Below are 15,652 nucleotides of genomic sequence, written 5' to 3' on the forward strand. Positions count from 1 at the left end.
GCCGTGTGCTCTCTAAGATACAGTACGTTGTCATGTGTCCATGCGCCATTTCGCTTTTGTCAATCTAATTAGTTTTTGTGAATTGTGACAGCATTGTGCCTATACTTATACTAACTACGTTTGAGGATGCTATTAGAATTTTAAATTTCAAACATTGTAAAATTTAACTGACGATTATTCAAAATATATGTAATGTACCAAAAGATTCATACATCACATGTCTTTCAGTAATACACTACTCCTACGTTTTATAAAAATCAGCGAAGTCCCACATGATTACGCGATCATTGGATGCGTCCAAAAATAGTACCCGCCCTAACATCTTTAGCTGAAAATGTTGGCAAAGAGCACAAATCTAGAAAATCCCAGTCGAAACAGAAACTTCTTATATATAAATCTAAACAAACATTTTCTGTGATACTAATAGAATATTAAAATTAAACTCATTTTTGAACTGACCATCCCATTTGAATTAAACAAATATTTATGTCACAATTCCACCACACTGTTTCCTTGTTGTCTACTCACCCCATTACGAGACACCTTTCCTTCCTTTTTTTTTGGCTAGTATATAAGAATTCCAACGCCTTTTATTTATTATACTTTTTTTTTAACTTGGCTATTTCTCCTCACCTCCTCCTCTCCTTTTCTTCCTCCCTCCGCCTCGCCTCAACTCTCCCATTCCGTCCCCGATCTCGCCGGATTCTCCTCCTCGCCGGCGGCGGCGATGGCGGGCAACGACAACTGGATCAACAGCTACCTCGACGCCATCCTAGACGCCGGAAAGGCCGCCATCGGCGGCGACCGGCCGTCCCTCCTCCTCCGCGAGCGCGGCCATTTCTCCCCTGCGCGCTACTTCGTCGAGGAGGTCATCACCGGCTACGATGAGACCGACCTCTACAAGACATGGCTACGCGTACGTCCGTTGCCGATGCGGCCACCGCCAATTCCACCTCTTATCTTCCGTTGCTGTCGCTATTGTGATTCCGTTACCGATCTGGGCGTGCCGTGTCTGCAGGCGAACGCCATGCGGAGCCCGCAGGAGAGGAACACGCGGCTCGAGAACATGACGTGGAGGATCTGGAACCTTGCAAGGAAGAAGAAGGAGGTAAGCTCGGTTCTTTCTCCGGTTGCCTCTCAGCTTGGACAGTGCTAGACTGCTAATACAGAGTATCATTTGACGTTGGATAGCTTTGTGGCGACTATTCTGCCTAGAGGTTGCTGATTACCTGTGCTAGTTAGATCGCCCGTTGCTTTTGCTTTCCCTTAGTTAGAGGCTTAGAACGAGGCACTGCGCTTGCTAGGTGACGTTTGGACGCAACCAGATCAGTTAGATGAGATACATCATCTTAACACCATATTGACTTGCGCGAGGAGTTGTTTTCAGACGGCATTGGCCCCTGATACAGCTTTGACGTTGTAGTTTGCCAGTCTTTCCTAAGTCTTTCTGCTGCTGCCCCCTTTGTTTCTAGTCACTGACTCACTGTTAGCTTGTAAATGGGTTTCACTTGTCCAGTAGCTGGACCAACTGTGACAGATGCTGGGAACAAGGGAATTTCATGAATGAAGCATGTAAATGGCTTTCACTTGTCCAGTAACTGGACCAATTGTGACAGATGCTGGGAACAAAGGAATTTCATGAATGTCCACTACTCACTAGCTGACTAGCTGAGCCAATGGGAGCATGCTGACACTGCATATCCATTTCAGCATCTCATTTTATCTATTCCAAAGCCCTCCATGGCTATTATTCTGTCCTCAAGATGCCGCACATTCTGTTTTGACTAATAGTTCCTCTGTCATAGAGTTAAGCACTTTTGCACAGTATTCTTAGTCTACCTCTGCTTTATAAGTTGAGTTCAGGTTTTACATTCTACCTCTTTGATAACTATGTAAGACCTAACACTGCATTAGTTGTAGCATGTACTAGGTTTCCTCTATATCAAAGATCACAAAGGTCCTGATTCTTCTGCTTCTGCTTATGGCCAGTATTGGAGTTGTATCTATTTCTTATCTTTCTAATATTGTCCTCTATTTTTCAAATATATATTTGTATATGCAGTTCGAGAAAGAAGAAGCTTGTCGTTTGTCAAAACGCCAGCCAGAAACTGAGAAAACACGAGCTGATGCTACTGCAGATATGTCTGAAGATCTCTTTGAAGGAGAAAAGGGAGAAGATGCTGGTGATCCATCTGTTGCATATGGGGACAGCACCACAGGGAGCTCACCTAAGACAAGTTCAATTGACAAGCTATACATAGTATTGATCAGGTATAGAGGATATTCCTTCCAAATCATTTTTAAGTAGAGAGCATGGCAGAAATGATTCTTTTATTTTTCTTGTCGGCATTTGAAGAGGCACAGATGTTTTTTTGCCCTAACAATTGCTTAAATCCTATGGTGTTTCCCTACTGTCATGTGTTGGTGGAAAGGCAAATGAATTGCTCAGGCATATGTGCATCTGCTGTTATTGCAATGTTAAATGTGTAATTTGAAACTCATCACTGGCATATAGCCTTTGTTAATCTGTCTTCGCTTTATATTGCAGTCTACATGGTCTGGTCCGTGGTGAGAATATGGAGCTTGGCCGAGATTCAGATACGGGTGGCCAGGTAATCTTGCTGCACTCAGCTAATTAGTACACCAACTTCTATTGACCTGTATAAGTGCACATTGTAATCTAGTATATTGCTCACTTCCAATACTTGGCAACTCAAATATGACTCGATAATTTATTTATTAATAAAGTTTCATTGACTCCTTTTTTTTCCTTATTCAAAACTCAAATTTTGCAGACTGATATATCTTAATGGGCGTTCAAGTATGTTCTATAAAATACTCAGCGGTTGTCATCTAATTATAATTAGATACTTTTCCTTCTGTGCAACAATTTCTAATATTTTACTCTCTCAAAAACATTTAGACCTTGTGTCATTGATTTTAGTATTTGATAGATCACACTCCCTTTCCCCATTATAAATGAACATACCCTACAAAGCTATAACACATTTACATTTATACTTTGTCATCTGATATTTCCCATCCACCTAGTAAAAGTTCAGATGACTGTATAATTTTATTTTGACATTTTGTAGGTCAAATATGTGGTTGAACTTGCTAAAGCACTAAGTTCATCTCCTGGAGTTTACCGGGTTGATCTGCTAACAAGACAAATCTTAGCACCAAATTTTGATCGTAGTTATGGCGAACCTGCAGAAATATTGGTTTCAACAAGCAGTAAAAATTCTAAACAAGAAAAAGGAGAAAGTAGTGGCGCATATATAATTCGGATACCATTTGGTCCAAAAGATAAGTATCTAGCTAAAGAACATCTATGGCCTTTCATTCAAGAATTTGTTGATGGTGCACTCAGCCATATTGTGAGGATGTCAAAAGCCATAGGTGAAGAAACTGGCCGCGGGCATCCAGTATGGCCTGCTGTGATTCATGGGCATTATGCCAGTGCAGGAATTGCTGCTGCGTTACTTTCTGGTGCACTTAACCTTCCTATGGCATTCACAGGACATTTTCTTGGGAAAGATAAATTGGAAGGGCTTCTCAAACAAGGGAGACAAACTAGGGAACAGATAAATATGACATACAAAATAATGTGCCGAATTGAGGCAGAGGAGCTATCTCTTGACGCATCTGAGATTGTCATTGCAAGCACTAGGCAAGAAATAGAAGAGCAGTGGAACTTGTATGATGGTTTTGAGATTATACTTGCAAGGAAGCTCCGAGCCAGAGTTAAACGTGGTGCTAATTGTTATGGCCGTTTTATGCCTCGTATGGTTGTAAGTATACACATTCTACTACCCTTGTGGTAACTCTGATCATTGCAAGTATGTTCTGTCTAGGCAATTAGCGCAAGATGTAATTGCACCAATGTCTATTGTGACTTCGATTTGATCTTATTCTCTATTCATGGCTTTTGCAGATAATTCCTCCTGGAGTTGAATTTGGTCACATTATTCACGATTTTGATATGGATGGTGAAGAAGAGAATCCATCCCCAGCATCTGAGGATCCACCTATTTGGTCTCAGGTCACTGCATAGTGCATATTCTTTATCATAGTATACACAAGGGCTTGCTAAATCATTAGTGAAGCATTTAATCAGTAGTTAATGTGGATGGTTTATTTTATTCTGTCAAACCTGAATTCAAATTTCAAACACTAACTATACATGTGCACAACTGATGGGCAGATAATGCGCTTCTTTACAAATCCTAGGAAGCCTATGATTCTAGCTGTTGCTCGCCCCTATCCTGAGAAGAATATTACTACGCTTGTAAAAGCATTTGGTGAATGTCGGCCACTAAGGGAGCTTGCAAACCTTGTAAGATTGATACTAGTTGTCCTGATGTTCTTTATTTTTTCCCCTTTTGTTACAACACCATAACCACGACACTGAGAATTGAATGATCTTGACTTTTGTGCTTACTTTTGAATTTGTGCTGTAGACATTGATAATGGGTAACCGTGAAGCTATATCTAAGATGCACAATATGAGTGCTGCTGTCTTGACATCAGTGCTTACATTGATTGATGAATATGACCTGTATGGTCAAGTGGCATACCCCAAGCATCATAAGCACTCGGAAGTTCCTGACATTTATCGTTTAGCTGCAAGAACAAAGGTATTCTCTTTCCCCCTTGGTCTGAATCCAATCATTTGAGGTGCTTATCTTTTACTACTTATTTATCTGGTTCTAGCATATAAAGTTGTACATTTGAGAATTGATACCTACATAAAACATTCAAATAAAAGGGGAGATCACTTCATTTCGTGAACTAGAAGCCATAAATTATTTAATACTAGTTTGGTTTGCTGAACTCTTACCACCTTAGTACTTGTGTTCCTTCACTATACACTAGCATGCTGGTCATATGTCGATCTTTCTGCAAATCTGCAGGGGGCTTTTGTAAATGTAGCTTACTTCGAACAATTTGGAGTTACTCTGATAGAGGTCAGAATTTTTGAGGTTCCAATTTACCGTTGCTGCTATAACTCTTTATCTGTACCCTAATTATAACCAATTGTTATATCCATGTGCAGGCTGCTATGAATGGTTTGCCTATAATTGCGACAAAAAATGGAGCCCCTGTTGAAATTAATCAGGTGTGTTTTGCTTCTGTTATTCCATTGGTACATGTACTTTGCTTTTGAAAAATATGTTAACTAATTGCAAAACATCACTATCGGTTTTCTGGTTGATGCTAATTCAGGTCCTGAACAATGGCCTCCTTGTTGATCCGCACGATCAGAATGCCATTGCGGATGCGCTATATAAACTTCTTTCTGACAAACAACTTTGGTCAAGGTGCAGAGAGAATGGACTGACAAATATTCACCAATTCTCGTGGCCTGAACATTGCAAGAATTACCTGTCAAGGATATTAACTCTTGGCCCAAGGTCTCCTGCTATTGGTAACAGAGAGGAGCGGAGTAATACACCTATTTCAGGAAGGAGGCATATCATTGTTATTTCTGTAGACTCTGTTAACAAGGAAGATCTAGTCAGGATAATCAGAAATGCTATTGAGGTCATACATACACAAAACATGTCGGGTTCAACTGGTTTTGTGCTGTCAACTTCGCTGACAATATCAGAGATACATTCATTGCTACTATCTGGAGGCATGCTTCCCACTGATTTTGATGCTTTCATCTGCAATAGTGGGAGTAACATTTACTATCCTTCATATTCCTGTGAAACCCCAAACTACTCCAAGATTACATTTGCATTAGACCAAAATCACCAGTCACATATCGAGTATCGTTGGGGAGGAGAAGGACTAAGGAAATATCTTGTCAAGTGGGCCACTTCAGTGGTAGAAAGAAAGGGAAGGACAGAGAGGCAAATTATTTTTGAAGATCCAGAACACTCTTCAGCCAATTGTCTCGCATTTAGAGTTGTTAATCCCAATCATGTAAGCCTTTTATTTCCCAGTTGTATGTACATTCTAGAATCTTTGCGTGCATTGTGCATTCCTTCAATTAAATCTTTATCATATATTCTCTTTCATAATGTTTGACATGATTATTTTTCTTACTGTAGCTTCCTCCTTTAAAGGAGTTGAGGAAGTTGATGAGAATCCAATCTCTCCGTTGCAATGCATTGTATAACCACAGTGCTACCAGATTATCTGTAGTCCCTATCCACGCATCACGATCTCAGGCTCTAAGGTTTGTCAATGTTTATTCTTCTTCGTCCTGCCTTCAGTTACCAGTTTATATTTCTTTAAGGTATAGTTCCAGCAGTTTAGGCTGCCTACTAATTTGATTAGAAATACCGTGAATGTGTATTTGTACAAGCAAAACATTAGGGGTTTGCCTAAGACCGGGATCACTAGAAATTCAGGATACAGTTCAAATGTACGGTAAAAGGCTATAAACTTGGTCTCAAATCCCTGCTTAGTTAAAGAGGTCCTAAATGTTGATTTTTTCCTACAAATATAGAAAAGGGTGAAGCCTAACAATCAGTGACTAACTGACTATATTGTGTTCAAGTGACCTGACTATAGTTCATTTTGGCATGAAATTATTCTGTTTTTCATGAAAGATATTGCCCCTTTTTTTGCATAATTGTTTTTTGACTAGGTATTCATTTGATTAAAGTTGAAAGAAGTGTTAGTATTCTATCTCAAAATGAAACTGTGGATCTTATCATTATGACTTGAACCCAAGTACCCAACTTAGTTGAGTAGCGGGTTGGTTTCCCATTTGTCATACTCCAATCATCTTTTCGCATGCACCTGTCTTTAAGTTGATAGATAGAAGTTTTTTTTTTAATGGTCAACGTGGAGGGAGAGCATCCCCACCAGAATTGTATTTGATATAGCATGGCACAACATTAAATCAACAACCTCGTTTTAAGCTTATGTTTGTAACCCCATGGACCATATTTTTTTGTTCAATAGGTACTTGTGTATACGTTGGGGGATAGAGGTGCCTAACGTTGCAGTCCTTGTGGGTGAAAGTGGCGATTCGGATTATGAGGAACTGCTGGGGGGTCTCCATAGGACCATAATCCTGAAGGGCGAGTTCAACAGCCCAGCAAACAGGATCCACACGGTGAGGAGATACCCCTTACAGGATGTCGTCGCACTCGACAGCTCCAACATCATCGGTGTCGAAGGTTACACCACGGATGACTTGAAGTCTGCCCTGCAGCAGATGGGTATACTCGCACAATAACACCTCCGGAGCTTCTGTGTCCACACCCAAGCCAACGGGAAAACGAAAGGAAAGGAGACGAACCAAGTGCAACTGTTTCCATGCTCGATGGAAATGCCGATTTTGCTTGTAGGCTGTAGAGGTTGTGTTTGTGTGTGCGTGTGTTTGGTGGTGGCCTAATCTTGAGCTGTGAATAACTGCCCTCCTTTGTTTGTAATGTCCCAAAAATTTTGATGTGAGTACCCTACAACCAAACAGGAAACAGGTTCACATATTGATAATGGAAAAGACGAATGCAAGAAAGGAAAACAAAAAATGGTTTGGAACGACAGTGTTCCATGGTACGGTATGCTGTTGCTGAGCCTGCAAAATGTATGACTTCGTTCTGCGTTTTGAACATGTATCATGTGGGTAGTTTGGGCATCAGGCCATCGGCTGTTTTCCCTGTTGACTTGCGATTATGATTTCGTAGCAAGAACAGCACAGCATGTAGCCGTCAGCTACCTTGGTCACACATGGAGTCCGGAGACTGCAGAGAGCTAAGATCCCTTTGACCCCCGCCGTGAACTCGTGAAGACATGTGCATGTGCCGATAGAGCCGGTAGCAGGGCAACCCACTTGCCGTCGGCGTACCTATCCGGCCGTGCATTCCTTCCTTCCTTTGTGCTGTGCGACCGCGTGATCAGCGGTGAGAAGCGACCTCACGCTGCACGGAATCGCACGGACACATGCTGGCATGCCGCCGCCGATGCCGTGGAGCAAACGATCCGCGAGAAGAGCACGAATCCGTGCCGTGTGCCCCGGCCCCCGGAGGCCCGGACACGTGAGCGGAGCATGCAAGCTAGAAAAAGCAAAAAGGCCGTGGTTGGTCGGTGGAAACTGGAAAGCCACCGGCCCGGGTCCATCATCAACGGATAATACCAGATGTATGTAAATAAAAAGAAAAAAGGGAAAAAAAACCCGGATAACGCCGCGGCATCGACGAGGAGGCAAAGACCAAAGAGAATAGTACGCGGACGGCGGACGTAGGATCCCATCCATTGCGACGGATGTCGACGTGGGCAAGATACCAATTCACCACAGCGCACCGAGGTCTCGTCGAAGTTTCCACCAAACGAGAAACCAAAGGTTGGGAAGCGTGAGCTACGTACGATGATGCCTCTAGCTAGGAAGATCCAACGAGCAAGGCACCAACTTGTACTTGCCCTTGCCCAGCAGCTGAGGGATGGAATCCAACGATGTTGTCAAGGGTTTTTGTTTGAATGGCTACCACACTTGCGTTAGCCTGTTAGGTTTGGTTTTATTACCAAGGTGGTGGTCGCCATGGTCAGGTTAAGCTAAGTTTAATACACTATTGTGTCCACGATGCAGGTCTATGATGTCGAAAGGCTATTACTTTCTCCGTTTCAAATCACGAGTCGTTATGCCTTTTTTTAGTTACATAATTTTTGTTGTTATGCATCCAAATATACATTATGTCTGTATAAGTACATATATAGTAAAAGCTATATATTTACAAAAGTCAAGAACAATCTTCAATTTAAAACACAGAGAATATGCCACAAGTATTTACTCCTTCAGTTCTAAATACTATTATGTCCATGATCATCTTTTAGGAAAAAAAAATCTACAGGTTCAGATAAATACAAGATGTATTTTGTGGAGAATTTAGTGACTAATTTGACATTATATACGTTGATATGAAACATTTAATACAAAGATAAAATAAACTATATTTTTAAAAACCAGGAGAGTGTATGTAAACCTAGTAGTAGCCATATGAAATCATGTTGTCGGGAATCAGACGTCTCATAAGTAAATAACAGTGAATATGTGAGAATAAAGACATTTTCTTTTCTACCATCATGTCAATCCAAGATACACAATTGCTCAAAAAAAGGATGGACGACGATATTGCGTGACCTATCCTGCGTTTAGGAAACACGCGCCCTCCCCCCACCGCCTCGTTGCGGCACGGTAGGGTCTTGTCGGAGCTCCCAGGCCGCAGGCCTCATCAACCCTACTACGCCCGCGGCAACCTCCTCCTCCTCCCCCCTGCTGCCGCCATGGCCATGGTCCCCCGGCCCGGTCGCCTCCTCCTCCGCTCTCTCTGGCGCTGCCTCCGCTTTTTGCCGCCATCTCTCCTGTCCCCACCGCCGGCCCTGCATGGCTCCCCCGAGCCCCTTTCTAAGCTCGCGCTGAAGATGGAGACGAGGGGGGGGGGGGGGAGGGGGCATCGCGAAGGGGTGTCACACGCTGACGGCGTAGCACGCCGGGTCATGTAACAGAGTTTGCGAAGAAGGATACTACAAGACACACTTGACAACATCTCAAACCGTGGATTAAATAAAATGCTATAAACTCTAAGGCACATCGTAGAATATTTGTACCATATTAATTGTTTTATTAGTGCCCCTGGCGTAGCACGCCGGGTCATGTAACAGAGTTTGCGAAGAAGGATACTACAAGACACACTTGGCAACATCTCAAACCGTCTGTCGGGTACCATGAAAAGGGGTCCCCTAAGCAAAAACCGAAAGGATCGCTTAGACCCCATCAAAATCAAAGCCAAGAGACAACTACTGGCTAACCCCCGGCCTTGTCCGAGGCCACCGACTCTCCGGCTTGCTCGAGGCCTTGCACGAAAGGCCTCGGACGGCCTACCGATTTTCTGCCTCGCTCGAGGCCTCGCACGAAAGGCCTCGGACGGGGAACCGATTCTCCGTCTCGCCCAAGGCCCCGCGCGTAAAGCCTCGAACGAGATGCCGATTCTCCATCTCGCTCGAGGCTGGCTCGGCAATAACCCCGTCGCCTTTGCCTCGACCGATCTCCCCGGCAGAGCGTCGCGTCCAATTAATACGACCAACCACTCCCGCGACATCAGCCGAACGACAGCTCGACACAGCAGAGCGGCCGACGAGACGGGAAGTCGCATCAGCACCATACCGTCTGGGACAGGACAGGGCAGGGGTTACCGGTCGCTGTGCTCGGTACTGTGCCCACGACCGGCGCTCGCACTGCACTGTGCTACCTAACCCCTGCTCCAGGAACAACGCGACGTGGGGAGTCAAGTCCGGGTCACTATAGCCTCGGAATCAGTGTACAGGACCGACTGCTCCCTCCGAGCCTTGGCAACCCACTTCAGGGTCTCGGCAACCTCGGGATTCACGCCCGTCGAGCCCCCCACGATGGCTCAGCCTCGGCACCAACTGAGCCTCGGCTCTTTACGCGGTCAACACACAGCGACCGACACGTCGCTCGCCATGCCCTGCGTCAAGCTATCACTGGAGCTCCCACGTCGCACAGGATCGGGTGTGACCGGTGCGTCACCCTAGTGCATCAAGGACAAGGACCGCTTCGTCGACCATGCCGCCACAGTGACAAGCTACAGGGTTCGAAAATGCCACCTCCGCCCACAGGACGCCACGCAGCGAACGCATGTATCACCCCTGTCCCCCCTTCAACTATAAAAGGGAGCGACCGGGGCCGTTTCTAAGCAGGAGTTCACGAGATAGACGAACACATGCTCGACACTCTGTAACACACACGCTTCCTCGCTGTCTGTGATCAATATCTCAAGCAATTCACACCACTCCACGCAGAGATCTGGGACTAGCTCCCTCTCTCGCCCTGCTTGTAACCCCCTGCTACGAGTATTTCGGTGCAAAGAATACAAGATCGATCTCTCAGATTGGACGTAGGGCACCTATTGCCTGAACCAGTATAAACCTTGTGTCTCTTTGCATCACCATCCGGGATTAGGGGCACGCAGTATATTTTCACTAGTTGGTTGAGGGCCCGTCGGTCTGAAACACCGACATCGTCTGTCAATGCGGGACCCACAGGATACCCCGCAAGGGAGAGAGAAGATCTAGTCCAACTAGGATTCTTCCCATGTGATCTTAGTAGTAGTACTATTCAATAATCCTACTAGGATCTCTCATTGTAAACCGACTAGGACTCTGGCCTCTTGACTATATAAAAGAGGACAGGGCTCCTAGGGGACAACAGAACAACAATTGTATGACACAACACAATCAATCCAACGTAGAGAGTAACACCGGCTAGACGTAGGGCTGTTACTCGATCAACGATTGAGGGTCCGAACTAGGATAAGTCGTTTGTCTCTTGCGTTCACCATCGAGTTCTGCATACGCTGAAGCCCGAACATACTACCTCGGGTACCCCCATGGCAGGCTATCGGTGGTAAAACATCGACAGCTGGCGCGCCAGGTAGGGGCTTTCGGCGACTTTGCATCCGAGAGCTCGATGGACCTCGATAACATGATCTTCCCGATGGGATCAACTTTTATCTTCGGCTCATGGATCTACGAGGCGGACAACTACGGCAAGCTTCAAGGCCATCTCCTCAAAGATTCGGATCATCATGGAGAATTTCCTATTTCAACAACTACGACGGATCAGCTCACCAGAAGATTCGCGCAGCTCATAATATCCGATTCAAATCAAATTTCACGGCTACGCGCATCCGACTTGAATTCAAGTTCCGTGTCCAAGGTGAAGTTTTATCCGAGTTCTTTCAAGAAACCGAGTTCCTTTTCAGCAGGATTCCAGAGCACAACCCAAAACAACTCGAATTACATTCAGAGTTCTTTCAAGAAGTCGAATTCTTTTCCGTTTGGGCTCGACAACATGGCAAAATCCTATCAGGGATAGTTCAAAAGATCCTTCAATCCAATGCTTGGGATACCACTGACAGGAGCCCAGGAGGGTCTCATACTAACGATAACATCGCAAGACTATATCATCCACTGGCCAAGTTCCATTCCTGAAGATAGCGGAACCCAACTAGTCGACACAACAACAACAGCTATTCTACCTTACCAAGAAGGAGACTCGATCTACGACATCGAGGCATCTACTGAAGTCATCAGCAACTCCGATAGTATGAAAACTAACACCAATAACAGAACGGCTCACGCACAGGAAGTACTCATGGTTCGACGTCCTCGGTCACCGTTAAATCCCCCAGAAGCACCCGATGTTAGGTCATCAGATGAATCAAAATCCAACATATCACCCTTTGCCCAGGGCTACGATGGAGAAACAGAGAGTCAGAAACAAGCTAGAGAAAGGAAAAACAAGTTGAAGCAAGGGCGCCAATACCGTGCTAGGCAGCGTAGGGAAGCCTGGATCAGATATGAGTCAGAGTTGGCTGAATACGACAGAAGAAAATCACAATGAGAAGTCGAAGGAAGACGCACGGCAAATACGCCTTATGATAAGATTCGAGAAGCATTAGAAGAACTCAGAGCAACTTCACATCCCGATGAGAAGTATGAACAGCTCCAAGACTTACTCCGGTCGACGATCCCAAGAATGCATGAAGAGAGAGACCAATCAAGACTACTCGCTAGATCAACAACCCACAGGCAAGAAGATCAAAATCAAAGGAAGTCCGCCTTCGAAAGACTTGGGCCAGATGGAAGCCATAATGGAGGAAGTAGGAAGGAACATAATCAAGGCCACCAATTTGAACAACCAAGAAAGACTAGGAGTAAGGTGCCTACCCGGACAGCCTCGCAGAATTATTCCCATCAAAACAATAGTTGGCCAGAAGGAGGTGCCGAATCCGAATTCAAAGAAGCCAGAACACACGACAGATTCCCCTGTTTCGCAAATAGGCTTGTATCGGTACGATTACCCCACAAGTTCAAACCGTCTAACCACTCTAAGTATGATGGCAAAACCGAACCAAGGCAATGGCTCAGAATATATTCACAATCAATTGAACTTGCTGGAGGAGATGACGATATCAAGACCCTGTTCTTTCCCATGGCACTAGAAGCCATGCCCCTCCAATGGTTTGACAAATTAAATCCAGGATCTATCAAAAATTGGGAGGACTTGCAAAGAGTTTTTTGTGAAAATTTCGTAGGAATCATTACACACCCAATCACTTATGTAGAACTAAAAGGACTCAAGCAAAAGGGAGGCGAAAGTCTCAGAAATTACTATCGACGATTCGGTGAACTACGGGCTCAAGTGCATGACATCACCGAACGAGAAGTAATTGAAGCTTTCTCTCACAGAATCATGGCTAGGTGGCAATTTCAAGACTTCTGCAAAGAAAATCCGAGAAACAATGAAGAGTTCAGATGAATAGTAGAAAAGATGATTACTGTAGAAGAAAAAACACGAGAAAGGTTCCCGGATAGAAGCAACCAGGACAACCCAGACAAGCAAAATCATCGAAATAGCAGACATCAAGAAAGAAAACGTAGACCAGACAATACCGTGGCAATGGCCGACAAATCAAAGAAGTTTTCCAAACCCAGAAGATATGATGACATTGAAAACATACGTTGCCCATTGCACCCTAATGGGAGGCACACCATCGGAAATTGCTACACTTTCAATGATCGATACACAAGAAAAGATAGTAAGGAGAACACCAAAGAGGACAATCAGAAAAAAGATGAAGACAACCACGAGGACAAAGGATTCCAAAAACCTAGGGGAACGGTAGCAGTGATCTTCTCAGGGGCTCTAGATTGCAGAAGCAAATATCAAGAAAAACTAGCACTACGGACTATCATGATAGTAGAACCGGCTACACCAAGATATCTCAATTGGTCACAGTATCCTATCCAATTTACCAGAGAAGACCAATGGACTAGCGTGAGAAACGTAGGCCATTATCCATTGGTTCTAGATCCAACTATTGCTGGTATGACTGTCACCAAAGTACTAATCGACGGGGGAGCCGGACTCAACATCATCTTTTCAGAAACACCAAGGAAGATGGGACTACAACTCACCGGGATGATCACACCAACAAGCACACCTTTTTACGGAATAGTACCCGGTAAAGCAGCCATGCCACTCAGACAAATTACTTTACCCGTTACTTTTGAAACTCCTTCGAACTACCGAATAGAGTTTATCAAATTTGAGGTCGCAGATTTTGATTCATCATATCATGCAATCCTCGGACGCCCAGCACTGGCAAAATTCATAGCAATACCAGATTATCCGTACTTACTGCTTAAGATGCCAGGACCAAACGGTATCCTTTCTCTTCGAAGTGATTTGAAGCGTGCTTTTGACTGCGATGTTCAGGCAATCCAAATTGTAGCCAAAGCACAAGCCGACAATGGAAGAAAAAAAATAGCCACAATTGTTGCAGAAATGAGCCAAGAAGAATTAGAAATACCGGCTAAAAAGCCCAGCATCATCACACCACCAAAAGAAGCCAATGTCAAGCAAATCGACTTAGGCACTGGCGATACCTCCAAGACAGCAACCATCAGTGCTCACCTCTCGGCAAAATAGGAACTCGCGCTCACCAACTTTCTTCGGGACAACAAAGATATCTTCGCTTGGAAGCCGGCCGACATGCCAGGTGTCCCAAGAGAGTTGGCTGAGCACAGAATTGATGTTAATGAAAGCTCCAAGCCTGTAAAGCAACGGCTATGATGATTCTCACCCGACAAAAAGGCAGCGATTAAAAAGGAAATCACAAAACTGATGGCAGCCGGATTCATCAGAGAAATCCTTCATCCTAACTAGCTAGCAAACCCGGTCGTTGTGCAGAAAAAGAACATGGATGAGTGGCGCATGTGCGTCGACTACACAGATCTCAACAAACATTGCCCAAAAGATCCGTTCGGGCTACCACGCATTGACCAGATAGTCGACTCAACAGTAGGGTCTGCACTATTATCCTTTCTCGATTGCTATTCAGGGTATCACCAGATCACATTAAAAGAACAAGACCAGAGCAAGATGTCTTTCATTACTCTGTTCGGTGCTTACTGTTACAAGACCATGTCGTTTGGACTAAAGAACGCTGGCGCCACATACCAAAGAGCTATCCAAACTTGCCTTGGGGATCAAATCGGTGAAAATGTGGAGGCATACGTGGATGATGTAGTGGTGAAAACAAAGAACCCAGACACTCTGATTGAAGATTTAAAGCAAACCTTCGAAAACTTGAAGAAATGGAGATGGAAGTTGAACCCAAATAAATGTGTATTCGGAGTTCCCTCAGGACAACTACTCGGATTTTTGGTCAGTCAGCGTGGGATTGAAGCCAGCACCAAGCAAATTCAAGCTATAACAGAAATGGGCCCACCTAGAAGTATCAAAGATGTGTAGAAACTAACAGGATGTATGGCGGCCCTCAACCATTTCATATCAAGACTCGGCGAAAAGGGGTTACCTTTCTGTAAACTACTAAAGAAGACAGACAAGTTTGAGTGGACAAAAGAGGCCGACGAAGCTTTCAAGAAACTTAAGGCATACCTCACATCCTCACCAATTCTCACACCCCCAAGGAAAGACGAAGATATGATGTTATACATTGCGGCGACTACTGCTGTGGTCAGCACGACAATAGTCATAGAAAGAGAAGAAGAAGGACGCGTGTATAAAGTACAATGACCCGTATACTACATCAGCGAAGTATTATCTGAATCAAAAATACGGTACCCGCATGTACACAAACTA

At 44.4% G+C, this 15,652-nt stretch overlaps 1 protein-coding gene across 2 annotated transcripts; it reads left to right on the top strand.

Moving 5' to 3' along the window:
* Positions 1 to 602: 602 nt before the first annotated feature.
* Positions 603 to 7,506, top strand: LOC136475845 (probable sucrose-phosphate synthase 2). Of its 2 annotated transcripts, XM_066473488.1 has the most exons (13): positions 609 to 916; positions 1,019 to 1,108; positions 2,063 to 2,271; positions 2,549 to 2,612; positions 3,096 to 3,794; positions 3,938 to 4,045; positions 4,208 to 4,339; positions 4,464 to 4,640; positions 4,917 to 4,970; positions 5,060 to 5,122; positions 5,230 to 5,934; positions 6,063 to 6,190; positions 6,925 to 7,506. In XM_066473488.1, exons 1-13 carry the CDS (start codon positions 728 to 730, stop codon positions 7,199 to 7,201), a joined length of 2,895 nt encoding a protein of 964 aa, XP_066329585.1. In that variant the 5' UTR covers positions 609 to 727; the 3' UTR covers positions 7,202 to 7,506. The 2 variants fall into 2 exon arrangements, with proteins under 2 accessions (XP_066329584.1, XP_066329585.1); XM_066473487.1 differs by lacking the exon at positions 4,917 to 4,970 and having other exon boundaries at positions 603 to 916.
* The last annotated feature ends 8,146 nt before the right edge of the window (positions 7,507 to 15,652 follow it).

This window comes from Miscanthus floridulus, chromosome 8 (genome assembly GCF_019320115.1).
Source record: "Miscanthus floridulus cultivar M001 chromosome 8, ASM1932011v1, whole genome shotgun sequence".
Taxonomy (NCBI): Eukaryota; Viridiplantae; Streptophyta; class Magnoliopsida; order Poales; family Poaceae; genus Miscanthus; species Miscanthus floridulus.

Excerpts from the sequence above, each read along its gene's own strand:
- LOC136475845 (XM_066473488.1), top strand. The coding sequence starts at position 728 with ATGGCGGGCAACGACAACTGGATCAACAGCTACCTCGACGCCATCCTA. Across the intron at positions 5,123-5,229 it reads CCCCTGTTGAAATTAATCAG|GTCCTGAACAATGGCCTCCT; the intron begins GTGTGTTTTGCT and ends ATGCTAATTCAG. Across the intron at positions 6,191-6,924 it reads TCACGATCTCAGGCTCTAAG|GTACTTGTGTATACGTTGGG; the intron begins GTTTGTCAATGT and ends TTTGTTCAATAG.